This window comes from Aquila chrysaetos, chromosome 2, assembly GCF_900496995.4.
Source record: "Aquila chrysaetos chrysaetos chromosome 2, bAquChr1.4, whole genome shotgun sequence".
Taxonomy (NCBI): Eukaryota; Metazoa; Chordata; class Aves; order Accipitriformes; family Accipitridae; genus Aquila; species Aquila chrysaetos.
The window spans coordinates 47,225,653-47,245,594 of record NC_044005.1 but is presented as its reverse complement, the minus strand read 5'-3'; the positions used below and the strand labels follow the sequence as shown (position 1 = coordinate 47,245,594).

Genomic DNA, 19,942 nt, shown 5'->3' with positions numbered 1-19,942 from the left:
TTGCAGCTTGCTTGCAAACTTAGAAAGGTCGAACAGACCAAAGCTTGAATTTGACAGCTTCTGCATCTTGCTCAGGCCTGGGGACACAGGCGACTACTGTTCACGGAAAGGAAAAGTTTCGATTTTTCCCGCGCAACCGAAAAGCGTTAGAAGGAGAAAGGAGTGATGTGTTTTCCAGAGCTACCTTCAACCGGCTCTTCAGTGAACTGGCATTGACTGTGGATAGCTGCGGGTACAGTTCGGCTGGATTTGGGCAGAAGGCCGTTTCCCTGAGCGGTCGCGGCAAACGCTTCAGCGTGCGCTAGGCAGAAACCAATTATTTTTTTAAAACGAAAACGTTCAGCGCGGCGCCGGGCGCTGCTTGTCGGCGCTTGACGTCAGCCTTGGGCTCCCGCCGCCGCCTGAGGTAACGACTCGGGGCCGCCCCCCTTCCCGCCCCTCCGGAGGGGCGGTGCCGCCCGCCCGGCTCTCCCCCTCCCAAAATGGCGGCGGCGGCTATTCCGTTTCCGGGTGGTGCGGGCAGGCCGGGATTGGGGAAGATGGCGGCGGCAGCGGCGTCCGGGCGGGGCGGGCTGGGGCGGGCGTGGGTCTTCTCCGGCTGGGCCCTGGGCCTGTGCTCGCTGCTGGCCTCGGGGACGCGGCCCGCCGCTGCCACCACCCACTGGGTGGTCACGGAGGACGGGAAGATCCAGCAGCAGGTGAGCGGCGCGGGGAGCTGCCCACCGCCGCTCTGCCCCGGCGGCGGTGGCGGCGGCGGCGGCGGCGGCAGGGAGAGCCCCGGCCCCGAGCTGTGTGGCGGGTCGGCCCGGTGCGAAGCCCTGCCTTGTCCGAAAGCCGCTGCAACCGGCCGGGCGGCCCCGGCACGGGGGTCTGCCGCGGCGAGCTGGCGTCGCTGGCGAAACGTGGCTTGGAAGTCGCCGGAGCCCCGGGGCGAGGCGGCGGGGAGGAAGGCTCGGTGGGTCTACGCCAGCCCGAGGATAGATTTGTAACTGGAACCGCGTTTCCAGTCAGCGGCGGTTCGCGCTTAACCCGCAGCGTCGCCGAAAGCCTTCAGCTCCGTAGGCCGTGCTGCTGAGTAAGCGGCGAAGCCGGCGGGGTCCCGCTTCGGTGGCGAAGGCGGCAGGAGCTGGACCCTGGGCCTGCAGGGCGCGCTGCGACCTGCCCCTCGAGTTCGGAGCCCTCCCGCCGCCGGCGGTGGGTTCCCGGTGCCGTCCCCGGAGCGCCCCGCCGGCGCCTTCGCCGCGGACTGGCGCAGCCCGAGCGATGAATGAGTTTGCCATTTTTTCCCATCCCCGCCCCGGCTGCTTTTTTCGTGCCTTCTGGAAGTAAGAAGGAAAAGCGGTGGGGTGTCTGCTTGGGGCAGAAGCAGGCGCCTGCCCTGCCCTGCAGTAATTTCGTGGGCTTAGTCAAAACGTCTTGCTTTGATAGCGGGCTGCGCCTCACGTTCGCTAAGCGGCTGGAAGAGTCGATGTGGTTTTTTATGTCTGGGCTTTTTCTTACTTGCTTTGCTCCCTCTTTGTTGCAAGGCGAACAGCACCAGAAATCGACTTTCGTGTCGGATCCGCTTTGCTTTTAAGCAGAACTGCCGGATCGGTTTCCCTCTGGAGTGGGAGAGTTAATCGCTGTAGCAAGCAGTGCGGCATTCCCCCCCATAAAAAAGAGTGCGGAGTGACGAGCATCTGTTTAACATCACCTTCTTTTGGTGAGAATTTTTGGCCCGGCCTCCTGTCAGAAAGCATTAGGATCCTCAGGTGGAACTGGCTTTCTCTGCAGGAAGCCCCTGCTCTCTATATGGTTCTCGGGCACTCCAGCTGTCTGTGTGCATCCAGGCACTCTCTCACCCTAGTTAATCATAAATTAACGAATGACAACACTTGCAGTGCTGTCTGACCTCCTTTTCACACTTTATGTAGTGGGGAAGTGGTGAGAGTATATGATAATGGTCTGGAAGCATCTGTGTGTGTATATTAATTGTGTATTATCAAATTTGGGTCAAGTGTTATTTTGATTATTGCAGGAAAAGCAGCTGTGACTTGAAAAAATCTAATTAGCTAAAATGACTTGAAAATGTAATTAGCTACATTCAGCACTGATTTTAAGAAATGGCTTTTTATTATGTCAGTTAACTGATGGTACAGGTAGAGGCTTCCACTGTACCATTGCTATGCAGTAAGCTATTCTATTACAGTTACCAGTGCTTTTGAAGCAGGGGCATTCCCGTGTTCCATGTGTACTGTTCTCAAGGTCTGTAGCTGAGGTGATGAAATAATATCTGTGGAATAACTTCTCTTACCTGCACGGTCAAAATTAATCCATCCATTTCCAGCAAGGAAACTCAAATTATAAATAGGGTATTTTTGGAATGTGAGGAGCCGGATTCTTAAGTAGCTGGGATGTAGTGCTGCTAATTGTCCAGTGAGTTTTTTTACTAAGATGTATTTCAGCATCTGTTACTGTCATCTCCCTGGCTCTTGTGAAAATGATAGTTAAATTTGTGGTTATTGCCATTGCCATCCCTGCAGAGCACCTCTGAATTTCATTTTTTCCACTTATTTGTATTTTGGGGAATGCGAAGAGCAGCCGTTTTCTAGAGTGAACTCGAACGTTATTTTAAATGCCAAAACGTAATTGTGGTTCAATAGTTAGCAGAGAAGCCAACAGATAATCTCCATTGTCCAGCAATAGGAAGGAATTGTCATTGTCCCACTCTACTCTGCACTGGTGCAGCCCCACCTTGAGTACTATGTGCCGTTTTGGGCACCTCAATATAAGAAGGACAGCAAACTATCAGAGTGTGTCCAAAGGAGGGCAGCCAAGGTGGTGAAAGGTCTCGAGGGTAGGACTTAGGAGAAGCAGCTGAGGTCATTTGGTTTGTTCAGCTTAGAGAAAAGAAGGCTGAGGGGTGACCTTGTCATAGTCTATGACTTCCTCAAGGGGAGCAGTGGAAGGGGAGGTGCTGATCTCCTCTCTCTGGTGACCAGCGACAGGACACAAGGAAACAGAATGAGACTGTGCCAGGGGAAGTTCAGACTGGACATTAGGAAAAGGCTCTTCACTGAGAGGGTGGTCGGTCACTGGAACAGGCTTCTTGGGGAAGTGGTGATGGCACCAAGCCTGTCAGAGTTCAAGCAGTGTCTGGACAAGGCTCTTACTCATACGGTTTAGTTTTACGTAGTCCTGCAAGGAGCAGGGAGTTGGACTCGATGATCCTTACGGGTCCCTTCCAACTTGAGATATTCTATGATTCATTGGCAATGGGGTTGTTCATAACAGATTTACCAATTCGTTGGTAGAACCACTTATTAACAGGACATAAGCCTAAAATTTCCCTGCAGAGCATCCCTTTGCTTTAATTTTTCACAATATTCTTCACTAAGTTGATATTTATCATGAGAACTTGTATTTTCACCAGTAGACTTAGCCATTCAATCCTTCTTTCCAGCTATTTTTACTTTGTGTGCTTTTGTCCACGTTCGTCTCATAAACTCGTTGGCTTTGCAGCTTCTTGTGTTTTTCTGCAGTGTCCAGCATTTCAGCTTCTCAGTGTACGTAGAGCATTACCTGTAATCAGCTTCTCTACTAGTTCTAGTTAATCTACTCACGTTTTGTGGAAAAATGCTGTCGCATCAGGTTTTTCTGTAGTACTCTAGGCTCCTCCTTTGAACATCCAAGTATCGATCCATTGTGCTAGTTCTTGCTGCTTGCACAGCAGCCCAAGTTTGAATTTTGAAGCACCTTACCTACCAGAAGACAGCGGTGTAAGTCAAGACTCGCGTTTGGAATAAACCTCAGCTGCTGCTGGTTTGAACACAATAACCTGAATAGGGTCATAGAGTAACGCCGTCTGCCCTACAGCTCAAAGCAGGGCCAACTGGATCTGGTCGCTGAGGGCCCTGCCCAGCTGAATTTTGTGTCCAGGGATGGGGATTTGACAGCCTTGCTGGGCACCTGGTCCAGTGGTCAACTGCCTTCAGTGTGAAATTTTTTTTCATCTTTTGTAATTAGAATTTCCCGTGTAGCAACAGATGTACGATGCCTCTCACTGTTGCACCTCAAGAAGTGTCTGGCTCTGTCTTCTCTGTACACTACCTTTAGGAAGCTGGAACCAGCAGCGATATCCCCCTGCAACTGAGCCAGCGTGCTTCTCTCAGCTGCTCGGCGTGTTATGTGCTCCAGGCTCCTCATCACCTCGAATGGGCTTTGCTGACCTTGAAACTGGGGACAGAAAGCTGAAGCAGGTGCGATCTCACGGGTGCCTGCTGGAAGAGGATAATCGCTCCCATTGCCCTGCTGGCTCCAGCCTTGCTGCTGCAGCCCAGGATGCAGTTGTCCACCTCAGCTGCAAGGGCACGCTGCTGGCTCATCACCAACTTTTTCCCCACCACAGCCCAAACATCCTTCTCTGAAAAGCTGTTTTCTGTTTAACCCCAGCCTTCCCTGCTGCACAGGGCTACTGCATCCCAGGTGCTGGGTTTGCACTTGCTGTTGTCGACTTCATGAGGTCCCTGTCAGCCTGTTTCTCCAGCTAACCACAGCTCTGCCTTCCACCGGGGCCACCCCTGCCCTGCAGGGGTGTTTGCAGAGGACATCAAGCTTGCTGAGGTTCCTTTTTTCCCCTGTCATTAGTAAAGACATTAAACAGTGTTGGCCCCGATATTGATCCCCGAGGGATGCTGCTGGTGATCAGCCACTGCTGGACTTTGCACTGCTGATCGCAACACTTCCAGCACAGCAGTCTGTAACTGGAAGTAGCTAATACTGTCTGGTGGCTAAGAGTGGTGGTATTAATTAGCATTTATATTATTTTCTTTTAGAAATATTAGCATTCTCAAACAGTGTGAAACACATTTTTAAAGATTGTCACCTTTTTGCAGAGGGACAGGCTTAATCTTCACTTGGACTACCTCAGTTTATCTGAATGAAGCCCATATAATTAAGATGTGGCCAAAACTTATGCGGTAGTAAGACCCAGACATTCCCCCTGCTAAATAAGCCACTAGCCGTGGATGTCCAGATAGGCACTAGTGACAGGTGTCTTCCCTGTAGCTTTTAGTTTGCTCCTGTGAGCCTTGTTTTTGTTGTTACCAAAGTGTGCTATGGATGAGAAGCTGAAAGCAGAAGCTACAGATCCTGGCCTATATACAAAATATAATATCTGGAATCTGTTTGAGGGAAGAAGGGTGAGAATATTTTATATTATTGCCCTAAAAGCTCTATTAGCTGTTTCTCTTTATAGGGCAGCAAGGGTGTCAGCCTTTAGTATGAGACTATGTTCGCGTGAGATTCATTTTCCTGTGGCATAAGACTGCTGGCAGTACCCTGACTGGACTTGAGCTGGAGTTCCTAGTGGTATAACAACCTGGCAGGGGTGGCAAAATTAATGCAAACTGAACAATTTTCTGTATGTCAGTGAGATCTCATCTAGTAAATGGGAGTGCTTGCTAAGTAGGCCTTGCTGTTCTGGTTTCTAGTGAGCATTTCTGAATGATGAAACAAATTAATTCCCAGCAGTGCGCGTAACATTTCATTGTCTCAGTAAGCCATCAAGAGAAAAGCCACCAAACTGTATCTGTTGCTCTAGTAGCCTGTTTTCAGGTCAGATACATCATTCTCTGGATCAGTTCATATTTTTTTAGTCTGAGTCCACCTTCAAATGTGTGTTCCTGCAAAGCCAGGGACTGAGTAATCATCTCTCTTTAATGAGATTATATCTGCTCAGTGCACATGTTTATAAGCCTTTTCATTTCACAACTCTCAGTATAAAGTTCAGGCTAATATATAACTGATTTTAGACAGTGCTTGTCTGCCAGTAGGGAAACTAGCCACTTCACAGAAGTACTACTGTTACTTCAAGAGGAGAGAGAAACTTGGAATAAGGAGAGGACAAACATCTGACAGATTAAATGCAATGCAGGAAACAGTTTCAGTAGTCATTCATGGCTTACTGGTGGGGACCAACTGCTATGATCTCTCAGAGACCTGATGTATCAGAGCTGAGGTAGGGTCTTTCTATAGATCCTGTGATGGAGGCAATTAAAGCCAAGCAAGCTGGTGGGGACTCAAAGGACTGCCTTTGTACGGACTACTATAAATGCTGAAAAAGTTAGTTCTGACTAACTAAACTAAAAGAAGCAAAGAAACCTCCCAGGCAGATGGTCCAAAGCAGGGCTGGGGAAGTGTTGGCAGGAGCAGAGAGCCTCTGGCAAGGAATCTGAGTTGGCAAAAAGTTGTTTTGTTTTTCACGTGCTGTCGTGTGTTGTGAAGTTTGTTAGAGGTGATCTGGAGAAGAGTGTGAATGAGCAATGTTGGTTAGCCTGCTCAGGACTAAGACGACTAGCCACTCAATAAATGTGACATATGAATTTCATGCAGTGCAGAAGCATGCTTAATTCGGGCTTAGTACAAGAAAAGAGGGGAGACGTTACCTAACCGTTGTTCATTTGGTTGCGGATCTGAATACAAGTGTGCCTCAAGTTGCAGCAAAGCAGGATAATTCATGGATGGCTTTAGAGTTGGTTAATGCATTACTGATGTCTATCATCTGACTGCATGCGTATGCTAACAGGTTGAGATGAGAACAGTGGTCCATATGCTCAAGACTAGAGGAAAAGCAGCCATCCAAAACCAAGGAAAGCTGAAAATCTAGTGCAGCCAAATAAAAAGCTATTTGCTGCTTACAAAAACATCTTCTGCGATATATTAAGCAGTCTCTCAGTCCTAGCTTGAAAATGACAGCTGGATGTTTGCTTTGCTCTTTCTCTGAAGGTTGGTTTGCTTGGCTGTATGACCTCTTTCTTGACTGAATTTCTTATCCTTCCAAGTCTGTCGTGTGCTAAACAAAAAAAAAACCAAAAAAAAAACCATTGTTCTTACTGAAGTGTGTGCAAAGAGACCTAGGCTGAAGGTTGGTGTGAGTCTACTGCACTACTGCAGTTCGTTAGGTATTATCCAACCCCAGGGTGATGAGCTGAAGCATGATGGTTTTGAAGCGTAAGTCAGCTTATTCACAGGAAAAGGGAAACTTGTTCTGTTTTAAAACTCTCTTGCTCACCAAGACTGTGGGATTTAGGCCTTCCTCCAGTGTGAAAAATAGTAATTTAAAAAACAACACCTTCATTTTAAATTTTCTGCCTTTTCACAAGTATTTTCAAAAAGTTTGAACCTGAACTTTTTGCGTAGTGAATGGCTGTGAGGTGTAATGTCCTTGTCCCCGATGGGGTACTGCTGACCTGGAACCACACTTCACCAGCACTGCCTGCTCACAGGGGAACGCAGTCTCCGTCTTGCTGTATTGCTGTGAAGGTCACGGCTAGATCCGAATTTGATAAAAATAGGCCTTGTGGTAGCCTGTATGCAGTCAGAAATGCAAATATTTTGTTCTGTGGGGCAGCGGTGGTGCTGAAGTAGCTTTCGCTATTCTCAACTCAGCAGGGAAAGATTTGCATCTGGGGTGGAGGAGCTAAGAGGCAGATCTGAAGGGCCACTGAAATACAGCTGTCAGTGCGATGCCCCTCATGCCTGTCGCAGCCTAGCAGGTAACCTTATGCCAGGTTTTGACTGCTGACAGCAAAGGTTTAATATAAAAATGTCTGGATTTAGCCCAGCATGGTAACGTACACCTAGGTGGTTCAGTTTGTAAGTCCAGAAGGCCGCAGCGGTGGCTCTGACCATGTGTAGGCACTGTGTCCTGGTCACTCCTCCGCTCCCGGTGTTTCCATACAGCCTTTGTCCTCCCTCCGGGCACAGCGTGGCTCCCAGGTCCCGTTTGTCTTAGCATCCTCACGCTTCAATTCCTGGCCTTTCATCCTGTTTTCCATCACTTTTAAAATAAGGGTAAGACAAACTGGCAAGATGATCAACTGTTCAAAATCAACTGTTCAAAACTGATTTTTCTGTGGTGAAAGCTGTGCTCGGTGCCTGGCATGCCGTCCCCATATTGTGAGCTTTGCAGCAAAAGGATAGCCTGGAAGTGGCCCAAGCACATGTTTGCCTGAAGGCCCCATCAAAACCCAAAAGAGCAAAGTCAGCGAGACTGTGAAATCCACTGTTATTTCATGTAGCTGAACTCTTTTTTTTAATTAACATTTAAAGCTGAATCCCTACCTGTTACTAACCAGTTAGGAAATGAGAACCATGGTATGAAGTGCCTGCCCTAAAAATACATCACTGGATAAAGTAATTTCCCTTAAAGTTTAACCAGAAAAAAACAATGGGTTGTCTGCTGTTCATTTGCTGAAGAAATTACTGCTCAGGATTAACCTTTTTTAGGTATCTTGTAAGTCTAATTAGTATTTTTCCTTTTCTGTACTTTCAACATTAGAACACCTGATATTTTTAGGATTTGGCAGCAAGCAAGCAGCAGGAACCAGTCTGCCTTTATGAAAACAAGTACTTGTTCATTACAGATGTGTATGAGTGATTTCTCCATCTCTTGTTTTGATTCAGCTGAGTGTATGGCTGGCATCTGTTTTGCTACTGTAGAATATAAACCTCAGCTAGAATATACACATTGGAAATTTTTGTACCCTTAAGTATGACTAACAACACATTGCAGACAAGTGGTGTTACAAATAAAGTCTTGTTTTCCCTTGATGTATTTCGATCCGTTATCTATGATACTCATAGCTGGTGTGCTCTCTGGAAGTGATCTCAGTTGAGCAGACCTATTCAGTAATAGTGCAACTTTGTTAGGTTTTATGTTTGAAGTGCTACAAGTGTTTAAAATTTCTATTTTCCCTGTAGCGTGACTGCTCTTAATAATATCCAAATACCTAATGCTGTTTGTTAACAAATTCTGCAGCTCAGTAATGGCTCAGTACTTATTATAAAAACTCAATTCAACATCATTCTTCTGTGTGAATTTTTCTGTGATATCCCTTGAAACACATGTCTTCTGACACTGCCTGCTCATCATTTGGATAAGCCAAAGCATATATTTTCCAGTTTTGTAGCTTGTTTTGCACGGAAACCTTTACAGAACTTTTTGCAGCTTTTTCAGAAATGCCGCAGAAGTGTCATGTTGGAGTGTAGAGTATCCCAAGACAGCAAGAATATACCAAAAGGCAAGCATCAGTTTTTAGATACTTCGCTCCCACTTGAGACTGCAAGGAGTTCCAGCTTATTTGAGTGGGAATTGCCCTCATTTTGCAAGTACAGGGACAAAAGATCCACTATCTATAAAACAAGTATGAGGAGCCCATTTTCCTGTATGCCATCATTTGATGTAGTATCTTTTCCAGCTTCTTCCTGTCATAATCTGCCTTCTGCATGTAGTAGAATGGTTTTAGGATGTGCAGAGACACTAACAGCTGTTCTGATTTTGGTGTTCCTGTGCCTCAGTTAACAGTAGGATTTCTACAGTGCTTTAAAAAAAGCCTTACCTAAAAATAGTTGACTGAGGCATTTATTGACCCTCGTTTTAAAAATTTACCTCCTGGTGCAATATAACTGGATCATGGGGAAAAATATACCGGAAGGTTTGGCAAAACTTACAAGTCTAATTATTCAGAGACTTTGATTTATGGAGGTAGCACGGGAGACTCTAAAACTTCAGTGTTTGATTCAGCTCTGACATCTTTTTTTTGTTACACAAATTCTGTGTGTTTCTTGCTGAATCAGGTACTTGGTGTACTTTGTGACAGTGAATAAATTTGAACTGTGCTTTATAAAGAAACTTTCACCTTTGGGCAAAGTTGAACAGAGAACACTTATTCTAAAAGTGGTTTACTGGCAGCCTGTCTGCAGTGTAGCTATAGTAGCCGTCAGAAGTTCAAGGAAGGCTTTTCAGCACTATTTTTTTCCTGTTCACTGTGTTTGAATTGAAGTCAGATCCTTGCATTGGTTTTTAACACAGTGCCAGGGCGGGGGAGAGGGAGATGGTGTATCTAAAACTTTCTGTGTGGCAGGGAAGAGGGTGTAACACACTGAAGTGAGACCACGTCCTGCGTGGCCATAGATTCAGTCCTAACATAAAAAGAAGCATCTGAGAACACCTGGGTATTTGATTGCAGCTGTTAAAGTGTTGAAATGAAACATGACAGCTTTGAAATAACACCCTAATAAGGTTTTAACTGTTGAAGTCAGACCTATGCTAGTTTCCAGAGCAAAGTTTTGTTCCGTTTTCCTTACTAGTTAATTGTTTAAAAACTGACATTAAATGCAAACACTATACCACACACATCTCCAGCAGTGCTCAGAACAAATACAAACTTTTGTTCATTCCAGTGTTCCCAGGACTGTATCATCAGCAAGTCTGGTGAGGCTTAGTAAGATCGGGGCCACATAGGCCCTTTATTTCACAGCAGGAGGCTTTCAATACACAATTATTTGCAAATACTTGAGCTGTCATAAAAGAGGGGAGCTATGGCTATGAGCTAGTAAATACATACCATTTGTACTGTAAGATCATATGCAGTTGTGGATGCAATGTGCTCCTTCCTCAAAATGATCCAGTACCATTCACGTTGCTTACTGTTACCTGTCTAAAGAAATATTTTCTCTAATGGACACCATGAAGATGTAGTTCAACTGTGCACAGGCAAACAGACATAAAGGAAAGAAAAATAAGTTGATATTTTATGCACAACTTCTCTTGTGGAACCAACCTCTTCTTGTTTTGTTTTAAATACTCTCTTGAAACTGGAGGTATTTCCACAACCAGATCAGTCTCTGGGTGACTATTAGAGGCGGTGAGTGTCTGTAAGAGCACAAGCACGATGTGAGACTGAATGAAACCAGCATCTTCCAAAATCTACCTAGAGTCTTTAGAGTATTTTTCTTGTGGGAAGGAAGGGGTGTAATCCAGAACAGTCTTCAGGTTTCCATCAAATACATTTTGTTTGGACCATTGTATTTCTGACTAAAGAATTATTTGACAGGCGAGTGAAGCTCTGAGGACTTTTCCAGATCTTCAGGGTATGTTGTCATCTCTTTGAAGTTTTCTAAGCAACAGCCCCCAGGGAAGTTCTGGCAAGTCTTACATTTTTATTCAGAGTATAATTTTCTGGGGTTTGGGATATGGCTGCACTGGAAGGCAGGAAGATGCCAGGTGGCACTCGAGCACCAGCAGCAAGGACAGGGCAAAGCGTGAGCACCAAGGTGGTAAGCCCTGCAGGGCTCCGAGTGGGTGTTCTGGATTTCAGCACATGCTGCTGCCTGCTTATCTTTACCACTGGTGCTATTGTTACCTCTGCTGTGTAGATTATGCAGATACTACATCTTTGTTTGCTACCTACTTGCTGTGCTAAATTCTTCATGAGGTGGCATTACTGCCCTCAATGGCAATGCAGTATTGGTGCTCTTTACAGCTGAGTAGGTCAGGTTTGTCTTTTTCCAGCTGTAGAAGTGGCTGGCACTGTAAAGGAAAAGTGTTTGAGCTGGGGAGAGATGTAAAAAGGTTGGATAATGAACCAGAAGTCTTGACAGTATTGCTGGCTGGATCTGAGAGGAGCATGTTGCAGTTTGAGATCCACGTGGCTGTCGCTCTGGAGAGGGGGCTGATGAAGTGCTCACCTGAGGCCAATTCAGACTAGCCTGCTGATCTGGTGGAAGACTAATTGTTTTATCTTTTAAGTTATTTTTCAGCTGAATTGGCTGGCCTGTTTCTCAGTAGAGCTATAAGATTACAGGTAGTAAGAAAAGGGAGGATTCCCCTACTTGGCAGCAGGGTGATTTTTTTTTTTTTTTTTTTTTTGATCAGTCTAAGCAGATCAGGAAATTGCACTTCAAACTCTATGAAATTCTTAAGTTTTGAGCACCATTGTCCTCCAAACTGATGCCTGTTGAAGGCCAAGTTGGCATTATTTTCTTCATTTGCAGGCATGATACAATAAGACCTGTAATTTCAATTAAGAATGTGTTTTCTTTTGTGTCATATAGCATTTTTTTCTAGCTCTGAATGCTTTTTATTTCCTCAGTTATCATTTTGTAATGCCTTCATACTGTAAATATATAAACTGAAGAGTATAAGAACTGATACAGTATATTTGGCCCACTTTTACAAGCTGCCAAAGTGCTCTGGATGCAGTGGATGTGCTGGCTCGAGTTTCCTCTGCAAACCTTGTATGATTGTCCAGTGTAGCTGCTTAATTTTTCCATTCAAATTCTTTTTCAGAAATTATTGCACCTAAAATGGATTTTTATTTTTAGGAGACTAATAATAGTCTTTGATAATTTCTTGCAGTGGAAGTCTTTAACTTTCAGAGTCAGAAAGGATCAAATGTAAATAAATGTAAGGTTGGATTAACCACTAAAGTTTTGGGTTTAGAGCTTTTTGTTTACACACTGCATTGGTCTTAAAGAGATAATGACTGCTGAGGTTATTTAATAATATTAACTTTCTACTAGGTTGAAGGGGTTTGCTTCTATTAGAAAGTGCTCATTCGCTGGTGGCAAACTGAGGTCAGATTTGGAAGTGAAAATCTGAAGACTAAAGAAACATATCATGCGTGCTGCTTAACTTGAGATTATTTCCTGGTGGATTGTCGTAACTTTATGAATGAATTCACTGACATTGCTATTTGTTGTCGTTTTGATTTCTGCTGCCAGGTAATAGTTGATAGGATTTTAGTACTTGTTGCGTTGCTTTTCTGTCAACCTGTGCATGCTGGATTGGTAACATACCACTCCAAATTCACAAACGCTAAATTCAGACCTAACTCTCATGAGACTGTTTTGTCCAAAGTTAAAAACAGAAGCTGTCCCTGAATATCATTCTGTTTCTGAATGAATGATAAACTGAGATCCTTCATCTTTCAGAATAAGGCTTTCTAAATGGTGATGCCTGCATAACTTCCTGCAAAAAATCGCTCCCCAGATGCAGTTTGTCGCTGAAAGTGGAGCTGATAGTTGACTTTGCCCTCAGTGACTGTGTAGTGTCATGCAAGCAGGCTTTAGATGTCAGAGGAACAGTGCTATTTTGGAATGGGCGATTAAGTGCTTCAAATACAGTAAAACTTTCCCTTATTTTCTTTGCAAATTCATCTCATTTGCTTGCACATACCACAGTAGTTTCTCTAGCAAATTAGGCATGAACAAGTGCTACATTCAGTGCATAACTCTGGTTTTGTGTGCAACCAGCTCAAAGTGAGGTGGGGCCCATAGGAGGAAATATGACTGTAAGTAAAACACTGTAGACTTTTAATACTTCAACTAACAACATTGTTAGGTTTTTTTAATATGGTATTTCCTGTGCTACTCTGGATCATTGCAGATACTTGGTCACCCTTTATTGGCAACAGTTAAATCCATAATCCCCTAATTCATAGCGTAAAAATTAACTGGTGTCAGTAGCACCTATTATTTTCTATTCATCTGGTGATATAAGAGAATTAATTTGCTAAGGCAGAAAATGAATTACATGTAAGTATCTGGACTGGTGTAGGTAGCCACCTGCCAAAATGGCTCCATACTAAAAGAAGCAGTTCAGCTTTTGATTTGGAAAGGAATACTTAGCGAAATTTAGCCAAAACCACCCTTAGGGTTGTTTTGGATTTTGGGAGGGAGGAGCATAAAAGGAACAAATATTTTCATCTTAGAGGATAGGATCCTTACTCAGTAGGGAGGCTTGCAAGTAATGTAGACTTCGCAGTTAGTAGTCCAAAGAAAGTAGATTGAAGATTCTTATCTGACTCACAGCCAAGAAAACATGACCTAAGGCCTAATCTGTTGACAGAACACATTAAAATGGCCAGGAAATTTGCTGTGGTCCTGCTGGAGATGCAGTTCTCTGCAATAAGAGAGAGTCCCAGAAACATGTCAAGTTGTTTGCAAAGTTGGGAAAAAAATGAAGAGGTGGAGCTCAGAGGTTCTCCTGCACATGGCAGACTTTTCCATTAAATTGTAATGTCACCAAGTTTGGACAGATATCATGGGGGTGGACAGCCCATGTAGAGGTATTAGCACTAACGCACAGGTAGTGATTGCATCTTTATGCAGTAGCTAGTTCCGTATCCTGAAAGCTTGAATGGAAACTGAGCAGATCCAGGAACGTCTTGGTGTAGACCACCTAGCATAACAGTCATTATGTTACAAATGCAAGACGTTGCTGTCCTTGTCACCCTTTGTCCTTTCATCCTGTTCAGCACATACTCCTGTCCATTTCCTTGCTTCTGTTTTCGTAGTCATTGAATCCTCTGTGAGTTAATTTAATTTACTAGTTCAGATAAAGCAACTGGTAGGGGATTGCATCCTGTTCAGCTGCTGAGTTTGGGTTAGCTCACAAGAGAGCCTGGTGGGCAGCAGAGCTGGCATGCAGGACTAACTGATACCGCACTGACAGATTGGAGGGAACGGGGCTGGAAGCCTGGAGGTGAGCCTTTCAGCTGTGGTGAGCCTTTGGATCAGCTCAGATGCTCATACACCACTTTCTCAGCTGTAGTGACTTTCCCTGACCCGGTCAGGCAGCAGAATTGATTTGGCATGAGGACAAGGCTGGGGCATTTCAGCTGTGAAGTGCCATAGCTTACTGAGCCCAGTTAGGGACCAGTAAAGGTCTGGCATGTAACCACTCTTGTCCACGACTTACCTGTAATGTCACTCTTCATTGAGCTGCCAACTCCTGTGCATAGCTATGCAAGCTGTAGCACGGTCTTCTGTAACAGAGTTTTCAGTCTTCGCCTGCTTACCTCTTGATTTTGTTCATTTACGTCTTAATCCTGAAGGCAATAGATCTTAATGCTAGGCTGTTGTGTTAAATTAGTTGCATGGAGGAGTTGACTTGAAGCTGAAGTACTTTATGCCTGTTGAGGGACATGATGGAGGAATTTTAAAGCTATAAAAGAAAACAGGTTTTTGCGATTGCAATTTAAGGTATCTAGTATTTCAGCAGTAGATACTCTTAGTAATGTCTGTTGTGAGAAATTTACTTGCCTCTTATGCATGTTGTTTGAAGTACAGATTGAAATTATGGACATACCATGAATGCTGAGTGGACAGAAAACCTCTGAACAGACAAACTGTAGTTGAATGAACATCTTACCTTTTAAAATCGCTCTAATTAGGAGAATGTCTTACATGATGGACTGTTGAAATGTCTTGCAGGTGGATTCACCAATGAACTTGAGGAACCCACATGATTTGGTAATACTAATGAGACAAGAAACAACAGTTAACTACCTCAAAGAACTGGAGGTAAAGCATAATGTTAAGTACTAATTTCTGAAAATACAGAATTTTTTTCACAGGCTTTTTAGTGATAGATTTAGATGGGGAACAGAAGTCATTATTGGCATAATTCTGCTTCAGTGAAAGGATGAAGAATTCTTCAGACTTCAAGAATTTTGTGCCTCAAGTTTGCTCAACTGGTAATCATTGTCCCCAGTTGCATCATTCCCTGTTATCCATAAATCCTAACTTTTTAAAGTCAAGTCATTTAGGTACTGGATTCTGTTGCTGTATTCCAGAAGAATACAGAGCAGGTCACCTCTGTTTTTCCTCAGGCCCATTTATTATTGAAAAAGGATCTGAGAACGCCCTTCTGAAAAGGGCTTTGATGAACTTCGAACTGATAACTTAAACTAAAGTTTAAATATAATACAGGCTGGGCAAGCTAACAGCTCACAGCCTTTCTTCTGGCCATGTACTCCTTTCTCTTGTGCCAGCTTTGGTTTTGTCAGATTAGCATAACTAGCTAACTGGGAAGTTAGATGAGCACCAGGGGTAGCTTCAGGTGAATGGGAGAAGTGGAAGGGAGGGAAAAAAAGCAGGACTGCCCCTTGTTTGACTGTATTCAGCCAGTCTTTCTCGTTGAGGTATACTCATTTTTGTGGTAATGGACACTTTAGCTGTGGATGGAACAAGAGTTGTAAGATTTTCAGGACATGGGTTGTGGGTTTGGAAATCACGAATGTACCATTTGTGGCATACAAATGACTTTCAGCAGAAGTTATCTATTGTAAGATCTTGTACAAGTTGCTACTACTGTATACTTCTCTAGTATTGCATTTTAGCATGTGATCAAATGTATATGGCTTTAAAAATGCAGATTTTCTTCTCATTTTACATATACAAATCCTTATGATATTTAATGGGTTTTCCATTTGCAGATCTAGGCGAGAATTAAATACAGCTTACTGTGCTGGGACAGATCATTAGTCCATTCACTGCTCGTAGTAATCAATATCCATGAGCTTTATGGGGCGAAAGGTAGCTCCTAAGGCACGTTATAAGATGATCTATAGAAATTAGAAGTCTCAATTCTTGTGTTAGCCTGCCACCTCAGTTGTACGTAGCACCCTGAATGGTTAAGAAGTTCATCTTGTTTGTAATCTCTAATATTATTTCCATGAGGTCTTACAGTGGAGGAAAAGGGTCCAAATATGGAAAAGTTGAAATACTATTAACAACTATTTCTTCTTTTTCTGAATGGCCTACCATGCATTTGGAATGCTATTAGCCCTCTTTTTAGGTACAGCAGGAGAAATAAAGGCCTGTTCAAGTCATATTATCCCTAATGAAAGTATCTATATTCCATCTAAATCAAAAAATGTCCTACAGATGTTATAAAATATAGGGAAATATTCCCAGAATTTGAAGACAGTGTTTTAGATTTTCTTCAAATGGACTTTGTTTTTAGGAAGAAGTTGCACTGTTCAACTCCTGACAACTATAGCTTGCTTTCATCAGTATACATTCTTCTGTTTCCTTTTTTTTGTTCCTACAGAAACAGTTAGTTGCTCAAAAGATTCATATAGAGGAAAATGAGGACAGAGACACAGGGCTGGAACAAAGGCATAATAAAGAGGATCCAGACTGCATTAAAGCAAAGGTGCCCTTGGGGGACCTAGATCTATACGACGGCACGTACATCACCTTAGAGAGTAAAGATATCCGGTAATAAGATGCTTTATATTTTAAGATTTTTACTGAATGAAAAAGATCAACAAAACCTCTAAATGCAAGTAAAAAGAAAAATGTATCAGTGACTGTTCTTTAGATGACAGTTGTTTTATTTTGTGTTAGTGCAGAATAAGATTGAAACAACCTCTGTCACTAATTATGAAAGGGTATGACACAGAAGTGCTGTCTCCCCAAACTGTCCATGTTAGCCCTACCCTGAAACTTCTCCATTCTATTCCCAGTCAGTTCTACTGCTATAACTTTGTACTGATATGACCAGACATCAATTAAAATGAAGTGCATCGTGTAGAAGGGGGTTGAATTTGCTTGAGTGGGCTTTGGGTGCTTTGAGTTAGATACACTTCTTGTAGTGGGAACTGTCTTGACTTAAATTTGAATGAAATTCTGTTGATTACCAAGCTGTTGAACCTTCTGGTCATATTTCATCCCCTGTGTTTAGCAAGTAAAGGATGTGTGGACAGTCTACTTGACATTCAGCTTCATTGGTAATTCATCTTCAGGGCTGACTTTTGGTTTTTTGGTTATATTTTTTTAACATATCACATGAGTACTTGAAGTGGGAAAAGATTAATTTTATCCTCAGATACCTTCATTTAGGCTTCTCACTAATACTTGGGGTTGGTTGGTTTGTTTGTTTCAGTTGAAGAGTCTTGTAATCTGCATGTGTTGCCATTTGCCTGGCAGATAGATCATTAATCATAGTAGTGATACACTAGGTTGATGCTGATACATTTTGGAGGCTATCCAAATGTTGATGTTTTCTCTAAAGCAGACAGAAATTTATTTACTTTATCCTATAGTGATGACATGCTGATACAACTGAAATCTGAGAAGACATCAGAAATGGTCTAATGCACTCAAACACAAGATTTTTGTAATGGTCAAATCAGAATACTATGTCTGTCACCTACAATACTGTCTCTTATGAACTTTAGCAGTATTATAATCTGGAATCTGCTGTGTTATGTTGTTATGTCCTCAGCCCTGAAGACTATATAGACACAAAGTCTCCAGTGCCTCCAGACCTGCAGCAGCCAGACTGTACAAAAGTTCTAGATCTTCCATACAGTATTCATGCTTTTCAGCACTTACGGGTAAGCGAGCAAAACACACGTTTCATTAGTAAAATGATAGCTTTCATTGGAAATGCTTCTAACTTGTGAATTGTTTCAGTTGAAAATTGGAGAGCACTAAACAGGGTCGTTAAACTGTATGAAGATCAGGGTCAGGAAATTCTTTGCAGGCTTGTGGGTAGCCCCTGACAAACTTGACTGTCTCTTTGGTATCTGAATGCCAAGCCCTAACCCAGAGGATGAGATAATTGTTCCTTCCTAGTACAAAGTTCATCTGCTTTAGAGAGGTTACAGTGGAAGCATGGTGCAAAATTGGTTTTGTCAACAGTATTATATAAGCAGATTTTCTAACGCAGGTGCAGCTTCAGTGCTTATGTGTCGATAACTATTTTATTACAAGTCTTTAAAATAACTTTTCATCTACAAATAAGGATTTTGTTACGGACAAAATAGGAACTGTAGTTTTTTAAGCTCTGTTCCTGGGTCTGGATGTATGTTGTGGTTTAACCCCAGCCAGCAGCTAAGCACCATGCAGCCACTTGCTCACTTCTCTGCCCCGCTCCCCCCCCCCCCCCCCCCGCACCCAGTGGGGTGGGGGAGAGAATCAGGGGAAAAAAAAGTAAAACTCGTGGGTTGAGATACGAACAGTTTAATAGGACAGAAAGGAAGAAAATAATAATAATATTAATAATAAAATGACAATAATAATAAGAAAAGAATTGGAATATACAAAACAAGTGATGCACAATGCAATTGCTCATCACTTGCTGACCGATGCCCAGTTAGTTCCCGAGCAGCAATCTGCTTCCCCCCCAGGCCAACTACCCCCAGTTTATATACTGGACATGACATCACATGGTATGGAATACCCCTTTGGCCACTTTGGGTCAGAGGTCCTGGCTGTGTCCCCTCCCAACTCCTTGTGCCCCTCCAGCCTTCTTGTTGGCTGGGCATGAGAAGCTGAAAAATCCTTGACTTTAGACCAAACATTACTTAGCAACAACTGAAAACATCAGTGTTATCAACGTTCTTCTCATACTGAACTCAAAACATAGCACTGTACCAGCTCCTAGGAAGACAATTAACTCTATTCCAGCTGAAACCAGGACACTCCTATAGCATTCACAAGCAGAGGCTGCTTTTGGCTGCTTCTAGTGTTTGCGTGTCTATAATAATATATATTATTCATCTGTCAAAGGTGACATTATCCTGTCAAGTCCCTAAGATCTTGATATGAAAGAATGATAGGAATGTAAAATAACCGAGCTGTAAATTTCCCTGGGAGTCATGCTGTTGCATATATTTCTCTACTTTTAGTTAAAGTGTCAGAAAATACCTATATTCAATTTTTATTTTAGGGTGTCCAAGAAAGAGTTAATCTTTCCGCACCCTTGTTACCTAAAGAAGATCCAATCTTCACATACTTATCACGGAGGCTGGGAAGAAGTATAGAGGAAATAGGTCATCGTATTTATGACGGGCTAATGAAGGTATGGAACCATAATCTTAACTGTACGCACAAAGAGTGCTAGAAAGGTCTCACAAGATTAGATATGCCTGGTACATGCAATCAGATCCAGTACTAGTTTTGCTCATATATTTTTGCTTTACATTTCAGTTACAAAAGGCAGACTAAAAACATTTTCTGCTAGGCAAGCAGAGGTAGAAGGCATCATGCAAAGCCAGTAAATAGACACTGTCATCTTCAATGACTCATGTATTTGGGTGGTCTGGAAAGCCACATTCATTGCTCTGTCAAGGTAATAAGAGCTTTTAAACAAAAATGCAGGTACTTAAAGAACAAAGAAACAATAGTACTGAATTGTGTATGTTTTTATTAAATGCCTTCCTGCAAAATACAGGAATTCTCATTGAACTCCAACTAAGCTGCTGATGCTTAAACTACTGCCACTTCTCATTTCGTCTCATTTTGAATTTCTACCTATCTGAAAGGCAGTTCTGTTTCTTTAATACATTTATGTGCTAGTTCATTCTTCCTGAACATTCACAAC

At 43.1% G+C, this 19,942-nt stretch overlaps 1 protein-coding gene across 2 annotated transcripts in view; it reads left to right on the top strand.

The window, feature by feature from the left end:
• Window positions 1–482: 482 nt before the first annotated feature.
• Window positions 483–19,942, top strand: part of TTC17 (tetratricopeptide repeat domain 17) — a 61,845-nt gene continuing 42,385 nt past the window's right edge. Inside the window, exons 1-5 of one of the 2 annotated variants that reach the window (XM_030041023.2) lie at window positions 483–698; window positions 15,040–15,129; window positions 16,661–16,830; window positions 17,840–17,951; window positions 19,289–19,420. In XM_030041023.2, coding sequence (XP_029896883.1) covers window positions 483–698; window positions 15,040–15,129; window positions 16,661–16,830; window positions 17,840–17,951; window positions 19,289–19,420 — 720 coding nt within the window. The remainder of the gene's footprint in view (window positions 699–15,039; window positions 15,130–16,660; window positions 16,831–17,839; window positions 17,952–19,288; window positions 19,421–19,942) is intronic. The other variant, XM_041128917.1, reaches the window with a different exon arrangement.